The sequence below is a fragment of the Hirundo rustica genome, chromosome 4 (assembly GCF_015227805.2).
Source record: "Hirundo rustica isolate bHirRus1 chromosome 4, bHirRus1.pri.v3, whole genome shotgun sequence".
In the NCBI taxonomy this organism is placed as follows: Eukaryota; Metazoa; Chordata; class Aves; order Passeriformes; family Hirundinidae; genus Hirundo; species Hirundo rustica.
Window position 1 is genome coordinate 13,010,927 of NC_053453.1, and position 19,156 is coordinate 13,030,082.

Sequence of the window (19,156 nt, forward strand, 5' to 3'; positions counted from 1 at the left end):
CAGACAAAGACACGGAAGTTAATAAACTGGGGCTTGGTAAGTTATTTTAGTAAACTCTATGTGTTGGAAGCATAACAATACTATATATGTAAAAACATATTTTGATCCTTACACCAGTCATAACTAATTATAGCAATACAGCAGCATATGTGACAGATGCCAACAGAGGTAGCATATATAGCATATGAGTATATATATATTTCACAAGATACTTTCCACTGTCCTAAGTCACAACAGGGGCAGTTTTGGAAATAATCTGTTACCATTCCTGTATCTATTAATCTCTGATTATTCCTATCAGCAACATATGCATTTATAGGTTGTGGACAGCCAGGTAACAACCCACTTAGTTATGTGCGTTTGAAAAACTAGTGTCATCCTATGACGAATGTAACCATTTAAGTTCTCCATGATACCAAAAGTATTTCTAAGTATTAGTAACAAGAAAGCATCTATGCAAAATTAACAAATTGATAAAAATTACTTCTGGAAAAACAATCCTGGCATTTGAAAATATACAATGTATAAGTGGCACTGCCGATAACCTAAAAAAACCCCACCCTCTTGTACTATTCACTGCAGCACACACAGAAAAGAAGTGTCTCTCACAGCTAGCTAGCTACATGCATGCAAGAAGGAGGGTCAGAAAAATGAGATCATTATTCCTGAATGTCTCCTGAATGTATTGGTAATTGTAGCTGGCTCATTCTATGTTTGTATAGGGAATTATTCCCTTTGTGAACTGGATGAATGGGAGACATCTCCAGGGGGCAGAGAAGATGATCAGAGAAGCAAAAAATTCCAATTACATCCATGACACAACAGACTCTTGGGAAAAAAAATAAAAAATATCACCAAGTGTTTCAAGGCTTTTCAGGGAAGAAAAACAAGCTTTACAAAGTATCCCTCCAAAAATCACGCAGTTGGACATTTGATATTTCCATCCTTAAACAAATAAATATTTGAAAAGCATCTCATGCAAATTCAGTGACACAAACAGAAGTAATGTGCAGATTTAAACAGGCCCTGGAGGAAGCCCCCAGGGAATGGAAGTTAGTCTGCTTTTCACAGATGGCTGCTAGTCAGTCCCTTTCACATCAGGTGCTAATATAAACTGATCCAATTTCCTCATTAAAAAAAACTACTATGACTATTTACTAATCACCGTGTAATGTGGTCAAGAAGCAAGCCCAGCACATAGTAACATACCCTTAAAAATAAAATTAGTCACAAAAATACTCAACAGGAAGTACAGCTAACAGGTCATGTGCTGAAAAAATAATTACATGCTCATCATCAAAATTTCCATCCTATGAAATTTCAGACTGGGGTTGAGAAGTAAGCTCTGGGCCTCAGTCAAAAATCCTGGAAGACTGCCATTTTGAAGACAAGATTAGGAATAAAAGCGACATTCCAGTTATAAATGATAATTTCCAAATCTTTATCTTTCATTCTGTATATACAGATTAGGCTACCCAAAACAGAAAAGGATATTCAAATAGAACACTTCTCAAAAAAATTGAAAACTTATTTAAAAGTCATTCTGGAGTTCTTTACCAAATAACTTACTCATTCCCTATACAGAATATAAAATATATAAACAACTCCCAATGTGGTCATGGAATTCAGATCCTTATGGTGACCTTTTCTTCAGTTCCATGCCAGCAGACTGAAAGAAGGAAATGCACTGCTCAGTCTTACAGGAAATTAGGGTCAGAAAATAAGTAAAACCTCGACTGAAGCAACAAAAGCACTGCTCTCGTAGAAACAAGTAATGATCATGACATCCAAATGAACCCAAGCTTGAACCACCCTTAATATCCCTCCAAAAATTCAGAGCCTCGGGATCAGAAGAATTCAGAAGAACCTTTATGCATACAGAAGTTCCCTTTAATATTTCAGGAAGCCTGCAAGTGTTCTTAGTGTAACATGTAGTTTATTTCAAAAGTATACAGATCTCACTCTGACCTGCTCTAGTTACACAGGTAACTCATAAGCAGTCTCTCAACTTGAACTATTTTTTGTTTTGTGATCTAGCTTCTGCAGATGGTGACATTTTGCAAGGGATACTGGAAGACAGACAACAATGGATTGTTTGAAATTAAATGCAGCCCTTACTTCAGGAAAGAATAAAATCAGAGCTTTGAAATGCCTAATCTCAAGGAAATACAGATGTTTACGGGGACACAGATGTTTAAACAAACCCATATTCACTGATGGAACATGTTAAAGACACAAAAAGAGTTATCTTACGTAACCAATGTGTTTTAACACAAATAACAAAAAACCAAACCAAAATACTTGAGCATGGTTTAGAGACATGTTTTTCTTTTCCCTACTGTAGACTTCAACATCTAGTTTGAGTTTACTGTTAGGCTTTCACTACTGGTATTTGTAAGCCACTTATACATTTGAAATATAATATATTAATAAAACTCCTTACACCAAAATGAAATAGTCACTTTACATTGTTAAACACATAAATACAAAGCACTTTTCCAGGCTGCGAAGGGGAATTCTAAAAATAGCACATTTCCAGGCTTATACAGAAACTTCTGATTAAGAAGACACTATCATATTTGACACAGAAGTTTTTTTGGTATGAGGAATACAGAATACCAGATATAGTCAGGATGCATAGAATGCTTTTTGACTATTTAAAAATATTGATCTGTAGTGATAAAATTATGATGTAAGTGCATTTGTGTTCTTGAAATATACTATGACAGGTAGCCCAGCACTGATAGAACTGTTACTTATCATTTTTCATGTGAGTACAGTGCACGTTCTACCCTAATGGGAACAGACTTGCAACATTAGCAGTGACATTAAAACAAACTTAAGTACTGACATTGTTGTACCACAGTCATGCTTTTATGCATTTAACAATACTTAAAAACTGAATATAACCAATACAAAAATTAAGGACATTGAAGTAAAATGAAGATCTACAGAGCCTTAGACAATGCTGACACCTGTGAAAGACATGATGTGGAAAAGAAGCATGTAACATCTCAGGCTAGTGCAAGTGAGAGAAGAAAGGAAGAAAAAAGGATACAGTGTAAAAAAATAAATATAAGTAATGCTCTTAAAGGCACCAAAGCATTTTAGCACTTTTTGGAGGGTGAGAAGAGTTGTTTGCCTTGGTTTGGGTGGTTTTGTTTCTCTTAAAACTCACATGAATCAAGGGAAGTTTATTCTCTATTCTTATAATCTGGACATCAGGAAGGACGCCATACTTACGCATTTACGGAAAAACGTATAAACAAGCTATGGTTAAGTGAAAAATTAATGCTGAAGGCAATTACGCATCAGGACCTGAAATGAAGAGCTGTTCCTAACTCTTTTATAAGTAAATTCCATAATTAAAGATCAGCTTTTTAAAAATCCCTCAAGAACCAGAACGAGGAGCACCCTGAGCGGTGTCTACGCTCCCCGGCACTGGTGAAGCGCACTCACCTTTGCAGTAATCTGCGGGATCCTCCTGCTCCTCATCGTCGGACCCCAAAATCTCCTCCTCGGGCTCAGGCGGGGCGGGCTCGGGCAGGGGCGGCGGCGGCGGCGGGGGCGGAGGTGGGGGTGCAGAGGGAGCTTTCTGCTGAGGCTCTGGCCTGGACACGAGGAGAGACAGAGAGAGAGAGAGCACACTTGGTGAAGAGCCTCCCAGCTGGGGCAGCCCAGCCCTTCGGGGGACGAAGAACCGGTGACGCGTCTCGCGTTCTCAGTGCCACCTTTGACACCCCGGTGGGACAGCGAGGCGAGCACAGACAGGAACCCCGCCAAACTGAGAGCGGGTCTCGAGCGCAAGGGCTTGCAGAAACACGTGAAACGTGCCATCAGATACAGAGGAGCTTTTGCAATTCCCGACGAGCAAATGGGACATTAGATCCATCTGCTAGAGCACAAACTTGAGAAGAAATGTTTTTCCAAGAATATCAAGTTATTCAAAAGCTCCTGCCTGCTAGTTGAAGTAGGAAAGATCTCATTAATGCACAGCCAGAAATAATCTTCTAGAGACACTGACCCAAATCTTAATGCACTTCTCTGCAGCTACTGCCAACACAATGGAAAGCTGTATCATTATACAAAATACTGAAAACATCTATTAGAAAGTAAGAGAAAGAAACTCATCTTCCTAGGTAGTCTACAATGCTCATCCCAGAGCATTAAAAAGCCATGCTTTAATATGCACTAATTAATTAAAAAGAAACTAAACAAAATCACCAAAGCCTGACACCACCAGGCAAGAGACAGGTAGGGGTTTTGTCCTGCGACTCCAATTTTTTTTTAGAAAACAACCAAAGTGAAATATATTTTATATCCTGTTCCAAAGCAAGCTGTACTTGGTACAACTACAAATTACTCACATTTCAAAACTGAGTACTTTCAATAGACTTAAGTCCAGGGTTGAAGTGATACGACCGCTTTGTCTTATAATTAAGAAAGCCTTCCCAAAACACGTCAATGCTGTTACTTCTCATATTCATACCTCTTACAAATTAAAAGGATATACTTTACAAATACATTTGCAAAGTAACAAAGCATTATGCCATCAAAAGCTGCTATCATTTACATCTACATCTACTTCAAATTAACCATATCTAAAAAATACTTATTAACAGTATTTTGTCCTTCATGTCATAAACCGCCCCCCCAAATCTGTAATTTGCTGATGTTTCAAGCACCTAGAATTAAAATCCAAATGCTTCCTTCATCATGAGTAAAATTCCACTTCCATGTCCTCTTCCTCATAAATCCTTCTTCTTTTTACACACTGCAATTGTTCAAGACAGACAGACAGAGCATTTGGTGTCAAAAAGAACACGCTTGGTCAGAAACAAATGCCACTGGCAATATCCACCACCTGAACAGCAGCTGCTATTACACCTTTGCTCCAAAGGACATCACTGCAAGCTGCACTGCATGCCAAACTTATCTGCCTGCTACCCCTTTCAGATAATAAAATTCTTCAGCCAGTAAATGGTCAGATTTAAAAAGGGGTATTCTGAACTACTTTATCAATGATTAAAGTTATAAGGAGAAATCTAATGAAGTAAATGAATTTACATCATTTTTAACCACATGAAACTAGTCAGAAAAGAAAGAAGGGATCCATTTGCAGGATAAAAAATAAAGATATTTGCACGTGTTCCTACTTAAAACTATGCTGGTTGCCTGCCTTCCTTTTCATTTTTGGCTCCCAACAGATATCTTTATCTGGTACACTGAGAGGAAAAGTAAACTGCAAATGGAAGGTTCAGCACATTCTCTGACCAGCTAATCTTACTACAAACCAGATTACTGGCCCTCCTGGTTTCATGAACCAGCCTGGTTTCACAGTGTCAGCAAGCTGACAGCTCCCACACCTGATCTGAAAGCTTTAATCCAACAAACCATCATAAAAGGACCTACGTTACAAACCCTGAAAGTTCATCTGCTGGGCACAGGACCACTTTGGATACACAGATCAAGAACTACAAACACTTAAAAATTAAAAACTAATGGTTGGACTTGATGGCCTTTAAAGTCTTTTCCAGCCTAAATGATCCTACAAGCAAGAAAAAGAATGCATAGTGAAATAGCCTGCACTTCATCAATACATCTGAACACAGGCACATCCACCAGTGCCTGGACTCCTTACTTTGGATGGCACCATCATCTGACTTTGTTCTGACCACAAGCATCCATGTTGCTATTTTGTTCATGAAATGGTACAACTTTAGAAAAGGCCAGGGTAGGGCAGGGAAACGCAGCATGGTGTAAATCCAAAAATTCACTGAACTAGGTTAAGAGACATGGGTTGCTTCTGAGTCTTTCTCAAGCTACTGTATGGGATATTGGTTTGAAAGGGGTTATTTTTCCTGTCTTCACTGCCAGTTGATTTTTCTGTTCAGGAGTGTTTTCTTACTGTCCTTTGCGGACACCAGGAAGGAAGGAAAAATATTAATGTATTTCCTTTCGGAGTTACTTATGATTTTTATCTGCAAATAACAAAACCGCTTTAAACTGAGGAAGATCTTGGTTTTATCCATTTAGCTTTGCTTGCATCTTTTGGAGCAATCAATTATTAGTACAGAAAGATGAGGGAGGGAAAGAAACATGCTGAGTTACATCAGTCTGACTACTAATTCTGCATTTTTGGGAATTTTTTCCTCTAGTTTAGAATTCTTAGCAAGAGATTCATACCGTTCTTTGGTTTTGTTCATGTTTACTTTTCTAAGATATATGTAAAGATCAAGCCTTCAACACTTCACTCAATGGCTTAAATTCTGCCTACAGCTAAAGTAACTCATCCTGGCATCCCCAATCCTGCTCTTCTGCCAATTCATAGTTTCACAGTGCTAGGAGGGACACCAATTTGAGAGAACTCCAACATTTGAGAGAACTCCAGTTTTGCTATTTCTTAGGGGCCCTCTTATTGAATTGCAAAGATAAGCTATAATGAATGTTTCAACAACATCTTCATTTGCAATTTATAGCATGAATATACAGTTTATTCAGCTTAAATTTCATTTTTTTCCAGTATATTCTGCTAAAATGTAAATTATTTTTTCTTTTGAGCAGACTTTAAAACACTGTCGGTTGGCATTAAAAAATCCAACCATTTAGAAACGTGTGAGTCACAAACACGTCCGTAATCTCCATTTCCTTTTCAGAAACATAAGAGTCAAATACTATTACAACATAAAAAGCTATTCAACAACCATTATTTCAAGTTATTAGTCTTTATTATTCCTAAAATGCTATGTAATGATATGCATTAGGTAACACATGCATGCAGAGATAAATATTAAACCTGTTTTTCTTTTTTCTGAAGTATTCACTTGGTACCCTGTGGTCTACCACTATTAGGTTGTTCATCACCATCCAAGCATAAACACTTAATTAACAGAAGAAGATGACACACCATTTCTAGACTCAGTATTCTGTCAGCAGGTTATGCAGGGAACTGACCAACTCCACAGGCTACAATGACAAACCTTTTAACTGTATTGAAAGAAACACTAAAAACAATTAGCAAACACTAGCCAGCATTTTTTTGTCTTTTAATTACTGCCTTTTCCATGGGCAAAAATAAATTCGCAGCAAAGTCCAATCAAAATACAATTAAATCCTATGTTTAAATTGCTCTTAGAGGGAATACTTAGTAAAAGACAAAAGAAAAGCTGAAGTATTTCTCCTCTACAATGAACTTGAAGCAAAATGCGTCAAAACCCTGCATGAAGTCTTACAAAAAATCAACTGCCCACTGTTATGAAACACAACATTTCTGACAACTTAATTTTACTGGTCTCCCTCATGGACATGTTGCTCCATGCTCACACTGGGTAACAGCCAACAAAAAAAAAAATCAATCTCCTTAACACTCAAACCTTAAAATGCTGGGAATATTATACTATGAGAAATCCAGAAAATTCCATTCTTTCTGTTGCTGTTGATGCTGTGGGGTCATTTGCTATTCTTCTGTTCTGGAAAAGGTAAAACAAGAGCAGTGGGAGTGATTAAAATCACAAAATGCCTTCCATATGGGAAGCATCTGAACATACCAGAACTCTTCAGCCAGGAAAACAAGACAGCAGAGTGCTACAAAATCTTGCAAGAAACAGAGAAGGCAAATAGGAAGTGACTGTCCACTGCCTCATCCCACACAAATTGAGCCAAATTGACAAAAAAAAAGAAAAAAAACCTTAAGAAAAATAATTACTCATGCAATAAGATATTAAAAATTAAAGCGAAGTCCCTCTCTCTGAACACTGTACTGCACTCATGGTGATTACTTTTAGGTAAACAAAGCTCTACCTTGAAAATAGCTAAAACCTGCACCTGATTCTCCTACCTTTATGAAAGCATGGTTTCAGAAGAAAAACAGATTGTGTCAAATGAAAAAGACAGAAATTTGTCAGATTAAACTAAGAACTACCTCAATCTGAGGGGAAAACAAAACTCCCCTTAAGATATTCAGATGAACACAGCCAAAGACATTTTTTGCTAACAGAAAATGCAGTTAAAATTAGGTTAAGTGACTTTTTCATGTATCTAACAAAATATAGAATAAACTGTATTCTAACAATGTTATGAACCATTCTGCTATATCCACAGAGATTCTACAGGGAATTTCAATTTAAAGTGGTAAAAAAGAGGGAGGACGAGCATCAGAAGAATTATGCTATAAGCCTTCTAAGCAATGGGAACTTTACAAAATCTACTAGAGAGTGTGGGTCCATCTGGAAGGAGCTCCAACTACGCTCCTCTCCAGCTCCTGAAGAGCTGCCTGGGCAAGGCTCTCAAGGTTCTGGAGAGTTAAAAGTCTGAAATCTCTATACACAAATTTCTTACAGCTGTTATTGACTGCTGAAAGACTCTGCTATTTAGATCTCTTACTCATTTGTTCCAATGGTGTCTGCCTTACGCGCTGAATTCTTGCCTGCTCTTTTTTCTCAAATGCAAATTTAGCTTAATTAGACAGGTGCCTTCTAACACTGAGCTCCTTGAACCGGAGGCAGCCTTAAATAAATTCACACATAAAACAACAAAAAACATAAGAAAGATCAAAATAACTCTGAAGTTATCACTCAAGGAAAAAAATTATGTTCCATGTTTCAAGTAAGATTTTAAGTACATTATAATTCAGAATATTTTTAAATTTTAACAGTTATGATAAATTATTTGCAATTTAATCATTATTTTTAATTATGCCAGAGGTCATCTTACTGTTTTCAGAAACAAAGTCTACAAATCCAGAAGGAAACAGAGCATATGGGTATGTGTTTTTAACTGTTGATGTGAACTTCTACGGATATGAAAAGCACTATTTACAGTATACAAAACAGTACTACAATTCCCAATTCTAGAAAATTTATGCCTAAAAAGAGAGAGCGCTGGTATGTCACTAACATGAAGCAGTTTCTACATCTGGTCATTATCAAACAAAATTATAATTCCCCCTGGGACTGTTGGCATTCCTTCTAAAGATACCATCCTACCATCAAACATTAACAGAAGCACCAGCAAAAATCCCTCCCGGAAGGGAGCAGGCTGAGACACAGCAGCTTTTGTAACTTCAAATAGCAACACAGAATGAATTTTTCATTCCCACCTTGCTTACTAGTCTTTTGGAGGCCACCTTGGGCTCGAACGCACACTCAAAGTCCAAGTGAAATACCAAGGAACACTGCCTTCTCCCGTTCCGAACAACGGCTACTATAAATAAATGCCATTTCACGCAGCAAGTACTGTAGTTTTACCACGCCACCGCCCCAGCCCAGCATCACAGGAAGAACACATCACCACGGGCAGAGCTGAGGGGACTCAGCAGCAGCCTACCATTACATTAAATCACATCTAGCATGAAGCAGTTAATTCTGCTCAGTTTAGGAGGCAGCTCTTTTGGCATTTCTCTGACACAGCTACACCAAGTTCCAAGATGTAACTGGTTTCAAGCTCTGAAAGTCAGAGCTTCATTCGACTTCATGACTTCAGTCAGGCATTTCCCAAATGAAATTTTGTTCTCAAACAAATGCAATTCTGTTAAAATGTTCTTAAGACAGCAAACCAGAAGCCAAATCTATCCAGAAAGCCTCAAGCGTAACTGGACTTGCGAAAAAAACATTTTCTTCCTCCAATACTGTTTTTCCCGTGGAGTTGTATTTTCCAGACAAGTCACCCATTACAGACTTGCAAAGGAAAAAAGTCAACAGTTAATTAAAAAATACAGACCCACGTGGCAGCACAAAAAGAAAATATATAAATGGATACTTAGCAGCTTGCACCTCACCTGTATTTCTAGTCATCAGTGAAGTGTTGTAAAGGCTGAGAATGTTAAAATCATAGAATACCTTGAGTTGGAAGGGACCAACCAGCATCATCAATTCCATCTCCTGGCCCGTCAGAAGACAGCCCCAGAAATCACATCACGTGCCTGAATGTTTCGTCCAAATGTTTTGTAACTCTGTCACGCTTCCCTGGGGTTCCAGTACCCAGCCACTGACTGGGTGAAGAACCTTCTCCCAATATCAAACCTAAACCTCCCTTGACTCACTTCATGCCATTTCCTCAGGCCCTGTCACTGGTGTGAGTGAAGAGATCAATAACACACCTTCTGCAGAAGAGATGAGTCAGATCCAGCTTCACAGAGAGACATCAGGCCCTGGGCAACCTGAGACCTGAAGAGCTACACCTACCATCAGGTATGTCTGGGTAGAGGTCCTTGTCACAGCTGACACAGTGACTCCAGCAGCTACCAGGGAACAGTCACCGACCCTGGGCAAGTGTTCACTACTGAGACTGGGGGTGAGGGCGCCTCTTTGCACCCTCCTGCACCACCTACTGAGTCTGTCCATTGCCTCTGCTTAGCAGCTCCCAGACGTTCACGGTCTGGTGCCTGGCTCCTGGATTGCATGCACTTGATTCCTCCACTCTGCCAGTGGAATGGCCTCCGTGGAGAGGAGCCTTTCCTCTTGCCCTATTTGCCTGCAGTGGTTGCTTGCACTCACTAGGGGTTGTATTTCATAGGCACGGGGATGGTTACACTGCGTTTCAATCTCCCACTGCGGCTTTGGCAACACCCAAGTCTCATCAGGAGGCCCCACAAAAGAGCTTTTGGCTAAAAAACTTAAGAAATACCAAAGAGCCTAAGTGGAGAAACAGAGCTGCCATAAATCCATGTATTATGTACCGATCAATGGAGAATACAGTTTCTTCTATATATACATCCTAACTCATCAAAATAAAACCTCTACCTGAAGTACGTCAGATATGGAATACCACTCCAATGCAATGATAAAAAACTTGTGAAAAAATAAGCTAGTCTCATAAACCACACATGAAGCTTCAACTTCTTCAAATGCTCTTGCAACAAGAATCCCTTCTCATGCTGCAAAGCTTCTTCCTCTATGTGCAGCAACCTCCACTTCTCACCAATAAGATAATCTGACAGAACACTAGCAGACAGTGACACAAATGGCCACTATTTTGACTTTTTTTCCTCTCACCGTGGCTGCATGATGGATTACTTTTAACAGAATGACTCACAAGTGCATAAATGGAAATTAATTTTTGATTTTCTTTCTGGCATGTTATGCTGTAGTATTTAATTTCTGCCTTTCTCTCCGGTATGTTAAGTTATAGTGTCTCTAGTCTTTCTATTAATAGGACATGTTCAGAAAACATGCTGTTGTTGCTTCAGTATCCTACAGTTGCCGCTAGCAACAAATTTACATGTTTTGAAGGAGAGGGGGAAGAATCACCCTCTGCTCTCCAACAGCCCTAACCGACCCTGGAGATGTCAGCAGATTTAACTTGGTGTGGCACCAAAACCACTTAAAGTGACTGACCTTTTGAGGTCAAATATGGACTGAAATATGAATTTGTAACTAAATTACAAAATACAGAATTTAGTTTTTATCACAAGACAGTAACTCCTTCAAGGAAGTATATATTCCATTTATATGTTAGAAACCATATGAAGACAACTGAAGACGAAGCAAAATGAGCTTAAATAAACCAACAAATGCAGTGTTTCCTTCCCCTTTTTACCTATTTAACAGCCTAGTAGAAAAGATTTCATAGGAGTAGTGAAATTGTAACCCTTCACTTAAAATCAAATTCAGTCAAACAGCAGAATACCTCTTGCCTTTGGTTGGTTGTTTCTTTCCTGAACCTTAAAGCACCCTGGTAAAATGCAATCCTGGTTTCATGTCATCATCTCAGTGCAAAAATGCATTTTTCATGTCCATGTTTACTTAATGTTTAGAAGACCCATTCATCCCGTTAAGTGCAAATGCATCATGCTCTGGATTACGTCTGGGAACTCAGTTCTTCAGGCTCTGAGGAAAGGGTAAGCAGACAGGCATTTTGCACTGGACAAACACTGGTGGACATAATGGACAGGTGAAAAAAACCAGAGCCTGAAGGAACAAGGTTGCATGACTAAACCAGCAATTAGAAGAACCTCATTGCAAACAAATACAAACATTCACTGCAATGATAAATTCTGAATGTTCCAGCTGGAATCCTATTGATATCAGACTTCTCATTAACCTTGCTTTTGGGAAATGAAACAAGCATTTTACAGGAACTCTTTACATTAACATAACCCCTTTTCACTAACAGGTTTTCTTTCAAAATAAAGAACTGAACTCAATCCTTCAAAAAACACACAACCCCTCTCCCAAACTTCTAAATACCAGTAGTATTTCCTCTGTAAAACAAGAGTTTTAATAAATCTCTTCACAATTCTTACTAGCATTTATGGAAGTGCCTGGCTTCCATTGCAGTATCATTAAAAATAATAAAAGCAAGCTAAACAAGCAACTCAAAACATTTTAACTTTACTATTAGACATAAGTTGCAAAGATGCCTATCTTGCAAAAACTTTTTGCTAGTGTTCAGTTGTCAATTATGTTCTTCCATTTGGGGTATATGTGGTCATAAGCACAACATATGAAATGTCTGCTTTGAGTTTCTCTCTGTATATTGCTCATTCCTGTTGATTTAAGCACTCATTTTCCTAACAGAAATAAGTAAAAGCAGCAAAAAGATTGCAGAGTCCAGCTGCAGTTGAAAGCAGGCAAATGGAAAAATCACAGATGCTCTTCACAAAAACTCATTTTCACCCAAATACAGATAAATAACAAGCAGCTGGTTTTAGATTCATGACCATTTACTTAATCTTTCTGTCTTCTTGTCTTCCTAGAGGCAGTAGCAATTATTACTCTTCAAACACATGAGAACACTTTTTATTTGGATAACTTTCATAAACTGATCTTTAAGAAAGCAGTTACTTAAGCTCCTTGGCTTAAAAAGTATCTTTTTTAAGTGTCTAGATCTCTTTAAGTGTCTAGATCTCTGGGGTTTTTTTTAAGTTTACTTTTCATACTTCTTAATGCAAAACTGAAGTTGATCTCTTGCCCAACAACCTCATAGAACATGGCGTATTTTATTTTATGTGGATGCTTCCAAAAGCCATTGCATTCAGCACGCTCTCCTGCCACATTCCCTTGATGAAGAGGTCTTCATTCTCAGTCTGTAAGACCCCTCCATGCGCCCTTTGACTTTCCAGATGTTTCCAGGGAAATGCTTTTCCATCCCTTATTCACATCAACCATTTCTCTTGGGGGCTGTAGAGGCAGTTTTGGAGCTTTCCACTATCTTTAAAGCTTGCAAATGAAGGACCTTTCATTTGACTGGATCTTCAATAAGCAACCAGCCATTTCAGCAGTTAGGAAAAGTCACCCCAGTATTAGAGAATTGTCCAGCTGGCTTGAATGAGGCAGTTTTGTATCCTAAATACTGTGACAATTCCTGTTGAGATTTTCAGAATCTATTTTGTGTCAGCAAGTCTGAGAATAAGGGTTATCAGACCATCTGACTCATCCCAGCCTTGGCATGCTTCATCTCACAGCATGGATGCTGGATGACTCACTTATTGGAATATTCTTATTTCCAACAGCAAGAGCGAGTCTCATCCATGGTGGAAAAGCATTCAAGGAAACCCCAGCTGTCGTTATATCCCAGATGAACTGTCTCCCTTGTAGAGAAGATGCAGCTATTCAAGAGGCACCTGCCTAGGAGACTGAGATCTTTCCATACTGTGTGCCTTGCTACCAGAACGCTGTGACTGAAGCTTCCTCTACCAGGGCAGTAAACTCAACAGCTCAGGAAAGGAAATTCACCTTGTAAAGGTAAATTCTGGACCCAGTATACCACAGGAAGTGGACAGCAACTACAATTTCCATGAGTCTACAGCCTCTAGTTCACTTGTTTTCCAGGGATAACCTTATCTCAGGGTTTGTCATGGAGGGACACCGGTGTCTGCTGCACCTGATCCCACACCGTGCTTTGACAAACTGAACAACTTTCCTATTCTAGCTTTCAAAACTCTAATGACCAGGACAAGTGGCATGACACAATAAAGATTAGAAACACTGTGGTGCTGAGTTCTAATGGCAGTAAAGGACAGTGATAGTATGACTTCAAACCCATAACATTTTACAAGCAGAAACTGAGCTCCAAGGAACACAGCAAGCTTACTGCTGCTGAAAATGTAAACGTTAAGGTGTTATAGCGGTGACGAAGCTTCTGATCTGATTGGTTAAAACTGTGACACATTACATATGTTTGTGATGTGCCAATGCCTTGAATTTCACTGAGACATGTCAAAGGCAGCTAAAGTCTTCTCTGCCACTCGCTCAGCAACAAGAGTCATAGAAGTCTTCAAACTATGTAGATGCTCAGTAACAATGAATGGTAAAAAGCTGAAGAAAACTCTGAGTTGAACCACTATGTTTCAGGAGATGAAGCTAAGAAGAACTGGAAGCATAGAAGGATCGTCTCCCCTTATGTACCTATAGTTACTGCAGAGGCAAAGTTGGTTTTCCCCTCCTGAATAAGACCTGTATATGCAGCCATTGCCGCTGTGCATGCCGGCTATCACTGAGAGTTTTGATTTTCTAAACATCTGAAAACGTGATAGCTGAAGCACAGGCTGATTGCAGGATGGGATGGAGATATCCTACTATAAAATGAGACATCCTTAAATCATCAGCACGACAAGGCAGCCAAGCCTTGGACAACTGTAAAATGCCTTTGAGCTTAATCCTGATTGATACTGTAGGTGCCAGACATAGGAAAAGGCTAATATTCCTCCATGAACATTTTATCTACTTGGATTTCTACTAGAGTCCCAGCTAGGGAAAATCAGCTCCCTTTAGACATTTGATGAATTGTTGCTAGGCAACATCAGACACAGACTAACTGTATAGTGCCAGGGTTGGGAAAGAAAGATGATGATTCATAGGGATGAACAGAGCCCTTCACACTTCTAAAGAATACTGCTTCCAGTTCGGTTAATTTTCTCAGAAGGTTTGACTTCTCAGAACATCCCACTGCACTGAGGTGGAGCAAGTACTCTTCGTGTAGGAGGAATATGGAAATGCAAAAGGATTACAGAATCACTTGGGTCAGAAAAGACCTTTAAGGTAATCAAGTCCAACAATTAACCCAGCACTGTCAAGTCCACCACTACTTCATGTCCCTAAGTGCCACATCTATTTATCTTTTAACACCTCCAGGGTTAGTGACTCAACCACCCACTCAACAGTCAAGATGAACAAAGCTTCACCCTAGTCACATCAAAACTGCAGGATTAAGAAATGCCTCCCCTAAATGGCTCCCAGTATGAAGTACCACTGAAGGGTAACAGACGGTTGAAAAAACAAACAAGCAAGGATTATCTTTTGTAAATCCAGAACCAGAGCAAAAGGACCGCCATTAAAAAAATTAAAAAAAGAAAAGGGCATTTTCCTTTAAGTCTTTGTGACTCCATAATTTCTTTGTGAAAATTATTTGAAAGGAGTTCAGAAGGTGAAATCTAGGATGAAAATGCTAGGAAACTACACCTCAGTCTATTCTGTCCCTGTTTTGCCTCAGGACAAAACTTCCTTTGTCTTCAGCACGTAAGTCTCCTTCCTATTTCCATGCAAATATAGCAGTTAAAACTGTGTATATATTTAACAACGGCTTCCTGTAATGTTAAATAAAATTAAAAATTATTTTTCTACTGCAAACAGCAAACAATAGGTTTCAATTTCTACTGTTAGACATATCTGCTTATCCAACAAATTTATAAAAATTGCTAGATGTTTTTGTGCCTTGAAATACATTTCCTGTCTAAAAATGTAGGTCTGCATCTCTTCCCTTGCATAAAAAAACCAACCACAGCACAGCATCAGCCTTTCTCCCAGTGCCACCACGTTGCCATGGAAACTGGACCCGATTTCTACTGCCAACATAGGTTGCATGTAAGCAGGAAATGAGCTTAAGTAATATTTATATAATATGCAACAGAGAACATACATACAACATTTAGACTGCATTGGAGGCCTCCAGACTGGCTGAAGCAGCTTTAAGTATTTTCAGACTCTTTCTATCAGACATTCAAAGTATATTTTTATTACTAGCCTCAAAAAGCATAGCATAGGAAATGCACACATTATGTGGAATTCAGTATACTCCTTTCTCCTTGATTTCACTCAAAAAGCCAGACAAGCTTCATACTTCGTAAGTAAATAAAATCATGTGTTTTTCAATTGTCCTGTAATGAAACTAGAAGTTAATTTATTCCTTTAAGAGTCTCACTCTCAAAAAGACAGCATAGGAGACTATGAAGGCTATTTTTTGTAACACAATCTGAAACAAATGAAAGCCAAACTAACTTTCAGTATTCCCCTTCTTTTATTAGGATGGCATGTCTTCTCTTTCCTCCCCACTCCCTTAAAAAAATATTCCTACAAAAACATTGCCATAAAAACACTGCCCCACAGTTCTGGTAGGGGTTTGGTGTTGGTTTTTTTCTCTGAATACAAGCTGTGTATGCCCACAATCATAGAAGGGACCTCTGGAGATCATCTGGTCCAACATCCTTGCTGCTCCAGCCAACCCACCTAGAGTCAGCTGTCCAGAACTGTCTCCACATGGCTTACTTGGAATATCTCCAAGGATGGAGATTCTACCATGTCTCTCAAGGGCAACCAACTCATGCTAGTGCTCAGCTTTCAGCACCAGGTATGAGATCAGGAGACACATTCAAACTTCTAAACAGAGAACAAACCATTGAATGATGCTCAAAATACATTTTCAATACCGAAACAACTTTGTTAGGCAGCTTACTGCAAAATGACATAACACAAAATACCTTTCAAGCATACTTAAAAGCGTGGTAAAGGATGCAGAGACTTTCACACAGAAGAAAAAAGTCTAATTTCCCTCACCTCTCTTAGACTCTCTCAGAACACTTTTTCAAAGGTAACATGTTTTGAAAAGAACTACTGGTCTTAGGCGCTTTTTTTTTTTTTTTTTTTTTTTGTCTGGAAGAATTTCTTACTAGAAATACGAGAGTGGGAGACAGGCTACAAGAACTCTCTATATGTAGACAACCTGAGGAAGACTCCAAATCTGATTCAAATCCTTGATCCGCACAATCAGAAGCGTAACTTTTACTTCAAGTAGATAGTTCTTCCCCAGATCATACAGCCAATACCCAAAACCTATTACTAGAGTCAAGCCTTACCCTCTTTCTAAGCTATACGGTCTTGCTTCCAAACAAAATGCTTTAAAGTTGCAAACATTAACTGGCATGAATTATCTTGAGGGCAGAAATCCCACAAAAAGAAGCAGACATAGGAACTTGAGCACAATGATATTAGAAAGGCTATTTTAAGCCAGTTCAGGGATCCACACAGACCAATAACCTATATTTAGAAAAACAGCTACATGCAGATGTCAAAGGAAAAGAACAAAAGCAAACTAAGCACAGAGGGATCCTTCCTCCCGCAAGCAGCGCTGCAGTCTCCAAAAAATGGCAGCTCAGAGGCCACCAGATGGGATTCCAGTGCATTTATTAACTCCCACCTGATGTTTACTCCATAAATCTATGCAGTTCCCCTCTGAGCAAATGGAAACTTCTAACATCCATCTCATATGGCACGGCATGAAATTCCAGAGCATACTTAGACCTTTTCCAAAAGATCATCACCTTGCGTTTGTTCTGCATCTGTCATCTCGTAGCTTCAACTGCTATGCTCTGATCCTTGTCCCGAAAGCCTGCAAACACTCATTCTGCAGTCACCTTCTTCCTGGCACACAGTTTTCGAGACATCTACTGCACACCCTCTGCCATCTGTTTGTCAGCCTTGAAGATTCCTACTCAATTTTGTCTTTCCTCCCAGGAAAGCTGCTCTCCGATTCACGAGCCTAGCCTTCACTCCTCCCTGAACCCTGTGATGCCGCACTCTTCGCACGCAATATTCCATAGGCAACGTGTGGAGGCCGTATATTTTGGTAGAGTGACATTTTCAACCGTGTTGTCTCCTCCTTTATTTCTAATCATGTATCTGCCTCTTTTTATCACTACTGAACACAAAGCTGATGCTTTTATGAAGCATCTATTTAAACAGCAGTTCCCTAAATAACGATTATCACCTCAGAATCCTTTCTTTTATATAAAGGGTTACGATTATTTTTCAGTATGCATTGCTTTAACATTTATTAGGCTGAATTCTATTTGCCATTTTGATATCCAAAATACTGGTACTGAGTATAGTGAACTGGGCCCGATGTAGCTTTTCTGACCAAGATCCACCAAGATAAAATGGAAGAAATGCATATACTTTCATCACGTACTGTAATCAAAATAAGTTTCTTTGTATCTTCAGAGAAACCAAGATTGGATTGGGTTTTTGTTTGTTTCTAACATCCTAGGTCTATGACAACTCATATAACTGTGACTCCCCAAAACTGTCTAATTATTTTTTAATGAGAGTGTGATTATGGTATGAGTTATTAGATCTTAAAATAGATTAATCAGTAGCTCTAAAAGGAAATTACATTTCCTTTTAAAATATTTTACGTAAAAATAATTATGTATCTCATGAATTTTAAATAAATAAGATTGTAGAACTGTAAAGAGACCTGAAATTAAAAATGTTTACTGAAGTCATACACAAAGACTCCTGCTGTGCTTTAGTTAACACTGGACAGCCCCACAAAACATACGCTTTGCAAAAGAATGCAGAGAAGACATTCTCTAAAGTAATTTTATCTTTGACTCAAATATACTACTCAGGTATCTTCTCTCTCGAAAAGAACATACGCAATTTATAATATAACCTGGGACTTCAAAATAGTTATCTCTAAACTTGAACTTCTATGGATGTGATGAAATAATTGTCATTGACAGGGATAAAGTATCAACATGAAATACTAGGTGGTACAGACTAAATTAGAAAAGAATAGTGTTCATAATTGCAACTCTGAAGCCATATGCCAGGAAGATAAAATGGACCTACCTAATTTAGAAAGGTGAGAAGGCTAAAAACTAGAACTCAGAAACCTAGTTGACTTCAACTGTCTACAACAATAGCAGAAAAAAGGGGCAATTTACACATTAGGTGACTAGCAAAAATAGGTATTTAATTTCAAATGAATGAGTGCTAGATTAATAAATGAATAAACTTTATTAAAAATATCTTCCGTTTAATGAGGAGATTACAACAGCTGAGAGATAGCATTGCTTAAATTCCAGTGATAACTGTTTACAGTCCCAGGATATGAATAAAATGAACCAAACATGTCACAAAATTAAGTTTTGATCAGAAAA

At 38.6% G+C, this 19,156-nt stretch overlaps 1 protein-coding gene across 2 annotated transcripts in view; it reads right to left on the reverse strand.

Annotated features, from left to right (window-relative positions):
• Positions 1 to 19,156, reverse strand: part of SRPK2 (SRSF protein kinase 2) — a 130,260-nt gene that overhangs the window by 38,900 nt on the left and 72,204 nt on the right. For both annotated transcript variants that reach the window (XM_040061370.2, XM_040061372.2), the window contains one exon: positions 3,460 to 3,611. In XM_040061370.2, coding sequence (XP_039917304.1) covers positions 3,460 to 3,611 — 152 coding nt within the window. The remainder of the gene's footprint in view (positions 1 to 3,459; positions 3,612 to 19,156) is intronic.